We start from the raw sequence: 14089 nt of genomic DNA on the forward strand, positions 1-14089 counted from the left end.
CCAGACGATCATTAAAACAAGCGGTTGCTAGGGATTTGCTGTTTCACGCTTTTTTCTTCTTTACCGCGCCAGTGAATTTCTAGCACGTCACGTTCTACTCAAATAACGACTAATTCTTTGAGGCAATCGTTAAAAGCTTTTATAGAAAGGGTCACGCGACACTGCCTCTCGCCATGTATTATTCGTGAAAATTGCAATAACAAAGAAAGTTTCTCAGATATACCCATACCTGGATTGTATGTACCCAAAGAAGCTTATTTATCAGCATACTGAACAATTAAACAACGACTAATTATATATGAAGGCCTACACGTGTGTTTTTGTTTTTTAGTTCGGAGAACTTTGGCAGACTTTACAGCGAGAATGAGCTTAGCATAGGCTTGCCCTCTTAAGAACTCTGCAGAGCAAATATTTTAGAAATAAAAGCCGAACAGTAAATAGTTAGACATGTCGGCCTCGATAACGTTTTGTACGTATGTGCAGATGTGCAGATGTGATACAGTTTTCGACAGTGAAGAAAACTGCGTTGGAAATCTTTCAAATCAAGTTGCTGAGAAGCGAATATGATTCTGGTAAGTTGATATGATTATATTTGTTCTAATTTACGTTGCTCATTCTTACTCTTTTCTTTTATAAACGTTATTAAATAAATCCAATAAATAGTTCCCTTTCTGTCATAGTGACTTTTACTTCCATTAGCTAAAAGTGACATATAATGGTAAGTGGCTACATGGAATCTAACCATATCTAATTCCAACACCCATTATATGAAATATAGCTAAAGAGAATGTCAGTTTAAAAACCTAACCAAGCATTTCAAATGATTATTGGATATAACTGAAACTTGGAGACTTTTCCATGAATAAAAAGTCTTCATTACCGTGCTAAACATAGAGTGTTATAAATGATAATGTGATAATTTTTCTTAAATTTAACTTAAAAAAAAGACATGTGATATAAAATTATGCTTACTTCTATGAAAATTATTACATTTAAAACACTATACAAGGTCTGTACATCAATCCGGAGACACTTTACCCACAGCTTTGTAGACTAAAAGTGTTGAAAGATATATTAAAAGGGTTTTCGCGACGCACTTTATCTCTTATATTATGGCATCATCAACCACGCGTGAGGTCTAAAGTTGGTTGTAAATTTAGTTTTAATAGGATATCATATATACTGGGAAGTGAACTTTGCCGTTCCCTCTTAAATCTTCAACCGTCTATTTATGGACAATTTATATAATGCTTTTTGCCATATAATTCGTATGACTATATATGAGGAAGTGTGATAGATGCGAAAAAACTGACACCAATCTACAGTTCTCACCAAACCGGCATTAAACATGTGCCGTGTCCTAGCAACCATAAACAGAAAGCCTCGAAAATTTATGCTACAAAGTGCAAAAGGGTTGTGCATTTCCACGTCTAGATACACACTTCAGCGTTTTATACGATACCCGTATATTAACAGGAAACTATTCAGCCATTTCGTCTACCGGAACCTCTTCACATGAAAGCAAGTAGAATTACTCGTATCGTTTGTGTATAAAGCGTATAACTTCCTCATGAACTCGTAGTTATAATTTGTCGGAGTTTTTTTTTTAAGTCAGTGATTAATACAAATAATAAAATAATAATAACATTCCGCTGTTATATAGCGCTTAATACATCAACGACCATCCACTGATCACAGGACGTAGCGGAATCGGGGGCTCCGGGGGTTTCAGGGGGGGGGGGGCTATTGTCCCCCATCGAAATCGTCAAATACTTAATACTCGCGTGTGCTATTTCAGTTCGAGTTTGAATTTAGTTTATTTTCATATTTTACATTCACATTCATTACATAAATCCTAAGCAATAAATATTAAGAATTAAAACAATTATTCTTTCAATAGGTGTAAAAATACATACAATAACATCAGACCATGACAGTAATAAAACAGTCGAAATAACGTACGTAGATATAAGTACAAGTGCATGGTAATTAAACTGAAATTAGACAAACAGAATTTGTGGTGAAGTATGGGAGAATCTATAGTAAAAATCTAAGCTTGTAAATCATATATTCCTTGTATATTCCCTTTTCCTTCCGTTCACAGTATACAACAAATGCTCTCTGCCAAACTCCGAACCATTCCCCCCTTTAAAAAAAACATTATTCATTTTATTGTATAAATAGAATGATGTACTGATGGTTCTGAGTAATGCGATAACACACAGTTATTCTGCCCCCTTCCTTCAGTCAAAGAATCCTTGATCGTCCATTGGGTCAGCAAGTAATTATTCTGTGCAAGAATCACCCTAACTTTTATGACAGGTTCTATATATATCTTTGTCTCTTTTATTCTTTTCCTTCGTCCCGTCGACTAAATGACGGTCATTTGGCATAATTGGGGCTCTGAGTAAACAAGGATTGATAAAAAGGTAGTATAACCCAGGTAACGGGATGTATTCTAAATCACAGTGGTCGCTCGTACTGGTTTCTTGTCTATATAGTATAAAAAATGTGTCTTATTTGCCGGAGGGAAAGAATTCAAAGAGATGTGTTTTTGGGTAGGCATATAAATTAAAACTATATTTTTTTAAAGCGTGATATGAATATTGGGTACCAGAAACGAAACAAAACAGCCGTGATAATTAGAAACTTGAATTTACCCAACACTTCCTAAAATGGGGAAATTTCAAGATTCGAGGTTCAAGATATTTTATTTAACCATAGCCATAAAAACATACAAATTAAAATACAGTCTTGATTATGGAAAAGACCAAAAGGAAAGCAAATGCTTGTCAGGAATGACCCTGAATGAGAGAGAGAGAGAGAGAGGGGAAAAACAGTATACCAAATAGATACAGATTCAAATTAATCACTAAATATATAATAATTGATAATAAATAAATTTGGGATTCAGGTATGCCTAGACCTACCATGGGAATTTCGGTCGACAAAATAAAAAAATGATTCCATGATATTTGTCCTCATGTGTCTACAGAATTAAGTCGTCTTCAGTGTTCGTTTTTACCATATTAGATATAAATTTATTACAACTTGCAGTTGAGCTCAATTGCAAAAAATATTGAAGTTATATGATTAGCTGTTTAGGGTATCCATAATTGTTTCTTCTTTTCAAAAATTCGACATTTTAAAATGAACCGAATTGGACTTAGGTAGGGGACAGTATCCCCTTCCTGAACGTATTAGAATGTAATTAAAAATGGTACCTTTATCTCCCAAACATCTTCCTCTGATGTAATGCGAGATCTTGTCAGGACCGCTGTATACTAATGCTTCTATCTGACCGTATAGGCCTACTCTTCTCATGCAAGGTCCCGAGTAGGATTAATTAGTTAAATTGTATGTGTCCAGCGGAGGGTAACCGAGTGCCAATAGTATAACTGCATGGGGCTTGCTTGACAATAATTGAAGACGCACTCAAACTCTCGGGGCTTATAATTATGACGTAGATTCAGGTATTATGACGTAGAGTAATACGGCTTCAGCAGGAAAATGGTTTTCATATTTTAAATGCGGATAACTAAGTAAAGATCGATGCTGAAATAAAAAACCCTTTCGGTACATTTTATGAAACACTCAGTCAATGCCATCGTTTTCAGCATTAAATCATATATATTTTCTGTATCTTTCCCAGTCTTTCCCCTTACATCATGAACAATAGAATCATATTGTCTTGTATCAATACAGGATAGATCTTATCTAAACTATTAGTCGATAATATTATTGACTCTTCCATAAAATCACTACTTCTGACCTTTCGAACCACTTAAAAATCGTCATTCTTCAAGACGTAGAATATGATACTAAGTTTCTCACGATCTAAATCCTATAAGTAACAGTGGTAATTAAGCAAGTTAACAGTGCAGGCTTAAAAGGTTTTGTAGATATATCTAGTATGACATCGATTGGACTGATATGCACAGATCCCTTCACAGATAGTAACTATCGAAAATTGTTATAAACATCAATAGAGCGGTAATGTATCAGTTTTCGTGCTTTGATGTTGTTTGTGTTGTTGTTATCATGGTTGTTGTGTTTTGTTTATGTTTTCGTTTTTTTCTTTGTCTGTGAAGCATGTGCGTGGAAAGAAAAGAGTCACTGTAATGTTAGAGATTTGTAAGCGCGATGGTTAAGTGGTAGGGAAGTGGTCTCGTAACCGGGAGATCCAGGGATCGAAATTAAGTATTAACAAAATTTGCTGCGTATTTGCTTTTATTAGGAAGGCTTTAATCCTCATTCCCGTGCCCTTTGGAGTGGACTTGAAGTTTCAATACCAGCATTATGGAATTTTGATAACTGAATGTAATGAAAGACCACCACCACCACCACCACCACCATTATTGGTGATAATGAGTCACCCTGTCTAAATATTATAAATAAATAAATAAATAAATAAATAAATAGAACTGAAGGTGATACAATACTGTGCAAATAAGTGATACAACCTTTATGACACTTTATATTAGAGATAACAAATAATCGCCATTGTTTCATGGCTTTGTTTACATACTGTATCAGCTATTTTGATCGGTATAGATACTGCCACTTCACTGACTGAAACGTGTCTTTAGAATTTGATGAGCCTCTTAGTCTTATCAATTAAAAATGAATCGGGATAGGATTTCGTGACTATTTGGAGTTATGAGCTCATTTCTATTTTTTTTCTTTTTATCTAACCCTCGATTTTAATTTCTCTCGCTTATCGTCTATGTTCTCTCTTTTTCATCCTACGTTTCCCCCTCCCTCTGTGTCTCGTTCCCATTTCAACAGGGTTTTCAACCTACCCCCCCCCCCCAACCGTCTCTCTCTCTCTCTCTCTCTCTCTCTCTCTCTCTCTCCTCTCCTCTTCTCTCTTTCTTGCGCTTGGCGCTTACTATTTTTCTCTCACCTGCTATCTCTCATATTTTTGCTCGACATATATTTTCCTTTATCTCTCCCCTCTCGTCCCCCTTTTAATTTTCTACCGTCCTATCACCCCTTTTTCATATTGTGTCATTTTAAAAAATGCCTCTCAACTGAATTCAAAATTTCAGCTGTTCCATTTAATACAAAATGTCTGGTGCTTATGCTCGTTCATTATGCTTTCTCTCTCTCTCTACATTAAAGGTAATACAAAGTTTTGGGAAATATGGAAAATTGGCTGGATAATGATTCTTTATAATTTTGATATATTTGGATGCCCCTGTGGATGTATTATAAGCACCAGAAAATTTGGTCCCTAAAACACTTCTGCTTTCAAAGAAAAATTGAATATAAAAATTTACCGGTGCTCCCGGTAAATTTTGATAAATATCAAATAGCGCCTACGGCCATACAATGGTAGCTGCGACCATGAAAATCTCAGAATGTGTATTTGTGATATGTAATTTCCAAACGGGATAAGCCAATTCGTCGATTTTAGTCAGGAAACATTGTTTATAGCTAAATTAATATCTTGACCTTGAGAGGGAGCTATACAACATAAAGAGCTTATTATTTACAATATCATCACTTTAGAGTTGATTTCAACCGCGACAACGATCACTGAATAATTTATTGTAGGACCGCATATGTTTCCAATTTGTTCTTTTGAACCAAATTCATGACCCCCATACCAAAACTTTGTAATATCTTTAAGTGACACCCCTAGCTCAACCCGAGCCATCTTTTTACACTGCATGGACACGTTAAGGATCAAACTCATTACATTCTTTGTAATTTATATAGGGATTCTTGACAGCTGTTTTTGATGAGAGCATTCTGTAATCACAGGGGAGGGGAGGGTGGTGGTGGTGGGGGGGGGGGGGGGGGGGGGGGAGGTAAAAACTGTATTAAAAAAAACCTCACAAGCATGCAGATGATAAATTATGGTAATTCCTGCTGTCATACAGATTATAATATTGACAATTGCGCAGTGTCTTCTTTATTCTAACGAACCCCCAAGATCCTTTTCTCTGTACCAGGGGGGGGGGGGGGGGGGGGGGGGGGGGGGGGGGGGGGGGGGGGGGGGGGCGGACACTTTTTTTTTTTTTTGTCTCAAAATTTCAAAATTTGACATTGTTTACGTATGGGGGGGGGGGGTAAGGTCACCTTATTTAGGTTAGCCGTGGGTATAATTTTTTTTTTTTTTTTTTTTTTTTTTTAATAAAAAAAAAAAAAAAAAAAACAAAAAAACAAAGGGGGGGGGGGGGTTTTAGGTTTTTTTTAGGGGGGTTTACATACATTAAAATACCAAAGGGGGGGGGGTTTGAACCCCCAAAACACCCCCCTGCGTACGCCCCTGCCTCCTTGTATTATATAGAGTGTATTATGAAATCATTATAATACGCACTCATAACCTGCTACCAATTTAAAGAAAGAAAAATTTGCTCTGAGGCTAAATTAGGTTCACCCGATCACTTTTTTTTGTCTCTGCCACATTATAAAATCTGAAGTGTTCAAATCGACATTTTTAATTAGAAGGGACGAGGGGTGAAATCATTCTCAAAATGGTAGATAACACATTTATCATGGTTGATTCAACACTATTGAGGTTAATAACACCATGTTAAAAGTGTTAATCAATACTGTCACTCATTGGCCCTTTGAAGTTTCGATTTTTAATTTGAGTTTTTAAAATGAATGAATAAATTTACAGGGGTGACACTCTGCTGTTCCATGCTTATAGCTTGAGAGTTCGACGAAACTTGAAGGCGATATACACACCAAGACCCGACCTATTTCATCTTGATGTAGCACATATTTTTCGATAGGCTTTTTCTAGCTTAAACATTGTGATAATATGGAATGGAAGTTCATTGAGTTGACATTCAATCTAGATGTTTAGAGTTCGAATCCTTGACCCGTGTGTATTAGTTGATACCAGGCATTCAATCCGAAGTTGTCGTTATCGTCAATCGTTATAAATAAACACATCACAGAATGTATTTCTATTAGCTGCTAAGGCTGTTTAGTCATTGTGGGCAGAATAGAAAAACAACTCATAAGCAAGGATAATAATTTCAGAATGCAACAGGATGATACAGCAATAAATATGAGCTATGCACAAACACACACACAGACGGAATATAAATTCGTTTCATCAATCATTAATCAATGGTGATGCGTTTACCACCCCCCCAAAAAAAAATGTATCGTCGCCCCGATTAACAATACCACAAATTTCATTTATATATATATATAATGTTACGATTGACATGAGCTGTGCATTAATATTGTTTGGTAATAATTTTGTTGCACTTTTGTCAGAAACTGATAATCACAATTATTGATAAACTCATACAAAAGCATCAATTCACATTCTGGTATTTTCCAAAGTTGAATAGGGCTATCTTTGTTAAAGTTTTATGTTTGCCCATTATTGCACATACTTTTTTAAACCTCATATAGAGGTTGTGCATGGCGGGCATAGGTTTTCCCTTAAATATTTAAATTTATCGACAATGTTTTGTTGTTCTTTCTTCTTTCGTCTACAGAATTTCAAGCTTCACTTTGATCACGCTGCTTGACTTTAACACGTCAACATGCTACATGGGTTGAAAGACATTGTGACGTCACGTTAAGCCCTGTGTCAGATAACTACTCGCAACACCATTATCACATGATATCGTCACTGTCTGCTTGAGAAAACTTCAAGAGGAACAGCGATCGATAAAATTTGTTCGCGAGAAAAGTACAGGTCAGTGCGTGCGGAGAAAAGGAGAGGAGCTTCATATCGCGCGGAGACGCGCGGCCATCACGACTCACCGGGGACTGTTCTGTTACAGGAAGTGAATCCCAGCAAAAAAAAAAGGGAGTCTCTTTCATGTCTTCTGCGGCACCTGGAAGGAGCTTTTCAATTAGAGGAACTCAAGAAGAAAAAAAGAGCAGGGGGTAAAGAAAAAATAGGTTTGATGAATCAACGGCAAATCAGTGAAGCAAGTAGTATTGATTTTTGAGACACATGAGTCGAGCCTTCTTTATTCGCCTCCTCTTTGCAGACGACTGTTAATCTTAGTAACAGATTTGCATTCGTTAAGTGTTGTTATATGGTGTTGTGGACAGAACAGTTCATCGACGGTTGTATATAGAACCTCGATTGAAGGATATTTTTATTGAATCTTATACGAAATATGTTTGAATATTTCTTGTTGGATTAAGTTTAAACGCTGATGTACACTTTATTAACTTAATGATTTGATGTTTTGACATCCGTCTTGTGTACGTCAGTGGAAACCCGATGACAGTTCCTCGACCGATTGATGTGCTACAGCGAGCTTGAAGATGCAAGTGCATTTGGATATATTTATTGGATGAATATAGATTTTATTTGATTGCCAGTGTATTTTCTGATATGGTTTTAACAATGGGAGATGATTTTTATCGACAACGAACAGCCACGAGCGGGCGACGGGTTCGGCGGGAATCGGATGCGAGGCGCGATCTCGAACGCATGCATCTGATGACGATACGGCGAGAGAAGATGAGATTGCAAGAAGAGTTGGATCGTGTACGCGTCAAAGGAGGAGGAAAAGCAGGAATGAGCCAAGCAAGCAAAAATGCCCAACTCCTGTCGAGTCGTTTCGTGACGACTGCCAACGATAAAGGAGCGAGTCAGCGACGAACACGACTACGAATATCGACGGCGACATCGCCACAGAGAGCGACATCGCCGTATGTTCTACGACGGAACACGACCAACACGAAGTTGGGCTCGAGTATGAACCCAGATAAGGAACTTCCTCAGATCGGGTACATGGCAACACCGTTGACAGGAGAGCTGGACTCCAGGAGGCTCAAGGATGAAGTAAGAGACCCGAAAACGAAAATTAACGAACTGAAGAAGAACGAGGGGCAACAGAAGAAACTTTTGTCGCTCAAAGTAGACATGTTTACTCGATCTCTTTCCCCAGTCTCTATCGCAAGCGCTCGGTCACCGGGCCGATCACCCGTTCATAGCCCAACGTCAAAGCCCGAGGACAAACATCCAACAATGGATGATGTCGACGTTACGTCGTCTGACTATGTATTTAGTCCTAGAGCGACATTTCCACCGGGGGCAAAGAAAAGGGGACATTTCGACATTTCGAACACTCGGCTAGTGCCCATAGACGTCGAGGTGAATGGCATGGGTAGCGATCACGGGCTAACTCAACGCGACGACGTTCTACCCACGATATCGAACACGCAGATAGTCCCAACTCCACTACCATCTCGACCAACTGTCATCCGCCGACAGAGTCAAGTCGCCATTTTGGAACGAAACGACCAAAAGAAGAACAAATACGCCACTACTAAAGATTCAAAAGATTCCAGTAGGAACAACAACAGCAAGGGCGACGCCGCAAAGCTATCCGTGGAATCTGAACTAAACCTTGCCGTTCTCGGTCGCGACGCGAAACGTGTGAAGGAGATCATTGAAAACCCTGATATCGTGTTCGACCAGCAGAAGTACGCTCCCGATGGTGCGTTGAGGACCGTTCACATGTTGCCGCCTGCGGATAACGCGTTTTCACAGGCCAGACAGGCAAGGTACCTGAGGTGGAGGGATCCCAATGAAACGAACAGAGAACGGGAATTGACCGTTTCTGAAATATTCGCCAAAGGCACAAATAGCTTCTAATACAACAGTGAATGGGGGGGGGGGGGCTGACGGTACCATGTAGCTACGTCACTGAATGTTGGAAATAAACAATCATCCGAAAGGGAAGTTCTGCTGCATTTTGTTGAAGTGCGGCCTTTTTGAGAAAACATGACTATGGGTAAAAATGTAGCACAGCATGTTTAGAGATCTAGACAAGGTTGACACTTATATACGGTTTAAACGGCCAAAAGTGTTCATCAAAAACATTTCTCTTGGTCAACTTTACTTTTTGTTATCGTAAATATAAGGCAAATTCAACCGAATTCATCGGTGTCAATTGTTTGATGTCACTTTCGCCAATACGTGTTAATGAAAAATACGCATGTACATTATGTTCACCAGACGAAATGTTACACCATTCTGTATCTTGACGGAAATTGTTTTACTTGATTGAACACCAGGGCAAGTATTCAATAAACTTTAAAGGTAAAGACCGGTAGTGGTAAAATTGCAGTTCAAGGGTTTTGGGTGCAAAATATCCATTCAATATTGTTTAAATATTGCCTTCAGAGGTTTAGATGGCAAATATTCAACCTAAGTTCTCCAAAAAAAAGCAGAAATATATGCCCAAATGTTCAATGTTGAAGTGCATTCGCGATATCTATCCAGGCCGGATCGATATGATAATTTACCAAATATACCAATTAGTAGGCGGTTTCCCGACAAAATTGGTGTCATCACGTATTAGTCAAAACATGCGATTTCACATGATTGGTATTAAGAGCTTTCATTTCATTTTTTGAGAGAGGGGCGTTTCCAAAATACCTTTAAGATGTTTATCTTAAGTCTAAGAAAAATGTCTAGGTATTTGTGTTGTTTAAGAAAGTTGCCATAGCCATATACTAAGCACTTTCTCTTAGATAAAGTCTAAGAATATATACTTACTCTCATTGCGATATTCTTAGCCCCAATGCTTTTATAGAAATCACATTTTTGCTAAGACTTTTTTCTTAGCAAAAACATAAGGAAACGTTTTTAAATTTCATGCTTTAAAAATTATTGAGTACGGGCCCTGGAATAAGACTAGCCGGTTATATGATTGTTAAACCTCTCGAGTAAAATAGTTTATTGGCTGTATATAATATACGCAAACAATTTTTTATCCCGTAATCTTACATTTTTAAAGTCGTGCACATTGCAGGTGCCATATGACCTCACAGTGACCATAATGGTAGGAGTACTCCACAGGGAGTGGAAATGGTGCATACTGTGTGCATGAATGAATCTGATGAACGGGGTAGTAATGATATCTCTAAAGCAATTTGAGAATATCGTGTTATTCGTGTTATATAAACATTAAGATTTATTTTTTATTTTCAAAACATCGCATTTAGCTTGCTTAAACCATAATGTCATGATAAATTTACACCCCACCCCCTAAACATTCGGTTATTCATTCGTGTTGCATAATGTAATTTGCATCCATCTATAGTTGACAACAATGCATTTCGTATACTCCAAACTTGATGACATTTCAATGATATCATGTTTGACGATGGAATTGTTGTGCCAAATACTTGTTTGATTGCATAATTTTTAATTAGTGTAGGGATGCTATATCATCAGCCTCTTTCTGTAAATTTTGCCTTCATGATACTTCAACAAACTGTTAAATTTAAGCAAACTAATAGATATTTTGTGTCGGCAAATTTATTCAGAATTGCTATTTTAAGTTCCGATTCTGATAAATAGAGAAGCTGAAATTCGAAATGCTTTACTTTGTGTGTCATCTTAAAGAAATTGATCGCTGCATTTATCGCACTTTATTGGAACTATGTGAAAGACAACAGCTGCAATTACACACATACACTGATATTTCAAGCCACAGAGAGGGAAATGCGAATAATCATACCATGTACAAAATAATTTTAACCCTTTGAGTACACGAATAACGTGCACAATGATTCGATGAATGCCTAAATTATGTCATTTTATTTAGAATGAACCGTTGAAGTTGACAGCTTCCTCGTTTAATCTCAACTTTATTGTGAACGGTGAAGTTTTGCAACTGTACTTGATTACCAATTTATCATAAAAAATGTAATATAAATTCACAATTCAAATCAAAATCTTTGTTTTTATACTTTTGTTCATGTTTTTAATCATGTAGAGGAATAAACCATTCACAGAATGTTTGCTGGGTGGATGCTGACGAAAAAAAAATCCAAAGATGAATGTTTTTCCCCCAGAAAGAGTCGATAAAGAAAAAGAAGTGAAATTTTGAAAGTCGAGACCGCTACTGAAACTGGGAAATCTCAAATTGGCAATGCGGTTTATAATGATGTCATAAAAGGAGAACAAGAAAAGGAAATCAAGGGGAAAATACTTTGCATCTTGGAATGACACGTAGAAATATAATGTCCATGCATTTTTTTATCATCCCTCATGCAAAAACTGAAAATGGGTCATTGCAATGATTTATGTATAGTGAATGGGAATTTTTTCTCTGCTTGTGCAACACACTATCGTTAGCAACAAATAATGGAACATTCCCGTGCCGTAAGGGATCAAAATTCATAAATTTCTTCAATTTCGGTTTGATTTACTCCGAAATTGTCAGCGGTATTTATTTTTAGTTTGCGTGTCTCCTTTTTCATTCAGATTAGGTTTCATGAAGGGTTAATTCCCCTCAAATAAGAATGACATTCAAAAGGAGAAAGAGAGAGAGAGAGAGAGAGAGAGAGAGAGAGAGAGAGAGTATGTGTGTGTTTGCATGCGAGTGAGTGTGTGTGCGTGCATGCGTGTGGGAGAGAGAGAGAGAGAGAGAGAGAGAGAGAAGTAGACATAAATATAAAAAGAGAGAGATGGGGAGGGATAAGGATACAGAAAGAGAGTGTAAGAAGAAAAAATGAGGTAAAAAAAGGAGGAGGAAATTGATAACAGGATAGATAAATAAGGATACAAAGAAATTGAAAGAAAAGAGAAAAGGATAACATACAAATACAGAAAGGGAGAGAGAGAGAGAGAAAAGAGGAGGGGGGGGGGGGGGAGGTAGAGTAGTAATTTTTTTTAAATCATTTTTTTTCGTATTCATTAACATTTTTTAAATACAAATTTACGCCGTCAAAAACTCTTTATATATTTTTCTTTCTTTACATTGTAAATAAAGTTGGTCAGCAAATGATATTTGAAATAATTTCACAAAATGAAGAGAAAAAAAATGGAATGACAAAATTGAGTGTTTTTCTCTTAAAGACTTTGGGGGTTTAGCTATTAGAGTCATCCAATGCGGTGTTGTATCAAATCGAAATGTATTTATAGAGCTTCTAATTATCTATATGACTAATACATGTCAATCATTGTCATCTGCATTACTTTGCCTGCCGTGATTACGTGCACATATACATGGTGTCTGATAGATAATATTCCAGCGCCACAGGTCAAGGAGCAAAACCACTTTTGATAGCACTCATTACATTTTAAAACATTATAAAAATCTACCGGTGTGTTATTTATCTGGAGTGGGATCTTACAATTGGCAATTGAAGTTTGAAACGTCGTGTGACATTCGCTTGATTACGGTTTCTTTCCTGATAACAATCGATAACAAATTGTGCCTTTCATGTATAACCTTATACAGTCATGTATATCATGTAAATATTTCCAGCGAACTAAGTAAACATACATTTTGCACCCCCTATTTATCAAAGTTCTAGCATATCTTGCATGCAAATCAAACGAACGGATCCGTTACCATTTTCACCGAATCAATATAAAGCACCATTCCAAAATCTAACAAAAGATCATTATGGTTTTAGATTTTGCACAAGTATTGATCGTATTATGAAACACCTTTAAACCGTGGCGGAGGATGATTTCGATTTATTGATTTTCAGTGAGTGTATGTTGCTTTTTTTGTGAGATCGATCAATTATATGTTCTGCCCTCCCCATACAACGACTAGTTGCACATATAGCCATAGGCTGTCACCGTCTGCACATGAAATTATTTGGCGGGGATTTGAAAATCGGAGATTTGGAGAATGGAGGGAGGAGGAGGAGGAGCTAGGTGCTTGGGGAGAAAGAGGAGGAGGAGGACCAGAGATGAATAAGGGATAAAAAGAAACTGAAAAAAGGAGAGAGGAGAAGGGGGAAGAGGGACGGTGAGACAGATAGAGAAAGACAGAGACAGAGAGAGAGAGATAGAGAGAGAGAGAGAGAGAGAGAGAGAGGGGGGATGTGTGTGTGTGTGTGTGCGCAAGTGTGTGTGAATGTGTGTGTAGGGGGGGGGGGGGTAGGGCCAACCAGTACAGATTGCCCTGGTATGATTAACAGTAACAAAAGCGGATCCGGGATTTCTGTAAGGGCGGGGGTGCAGAATTCCGAAGGAAAAAAAATACTCAACGGGGCACATTGCTGGGCTTTTACCTATATGTGCTCTGATGGATTATATATTTGCGTCTAATTCATGTATTGTCCAGCCTTGGCCGTTATCGGTGAGATATTAGGGCCTTTCAGATTTACACGACGA

At 37.5% G+C, this 14089-nt stretch overlaps 1 protein-coding gene across 1 annotated transcript; it reads left to right on the top strand.

Moving 5' to 3' along the window:
* Positions 1–124: 124 nt before the first annotated feature.
* On the top strand, positions 125–10183 carry LOC100891419. The gene is made up of 2 exons (XM_003724228.3): positions 125–572; positions 7473–10183. The coding sequence occupies exon 2, from the start codon at positions 8330–8332 to the stop codon at positions 9596–9598; it is 1269 nt and encodes a 422-aa protein (XP_003724276.1). The 5' UTR covers positions 125–572; positions 7473–8329; the 3' UTR covers positions 9599–10183.
* The last annotated feature ends 3906 nt before the right edge of the window (positions 10184–14089 follow it).

This window comes from Strongylocentrotus purpuratus, unplaced genomic scaffold (assembly GCF_000002235.5).
Source record: "Strongylocentrotus purpuratus isolate Spur 01 unplaced genomic scaffold, Spur_5.0 spur5_scaffold_4, whole genome shotgun sequence".
NCBI classification, from domain to species: domain Eukaryota; kingdom Metazoa; phylum Echinodermata; class Echinoidea; order Camarodonta; family Strongylocentrotidae; genus Strongylocentrotus; species Strongylocentrotus purpuratus.

What these genes read in the sequence shown, in the direction of transcription:
- LOC100891419 (XM_003724228.3), top strand. Translation starts at nt 8,330, where the DNA reads ATGGTTTTAACAATGGGAGATGATTTTTATCGACAACGAACAGCCACG.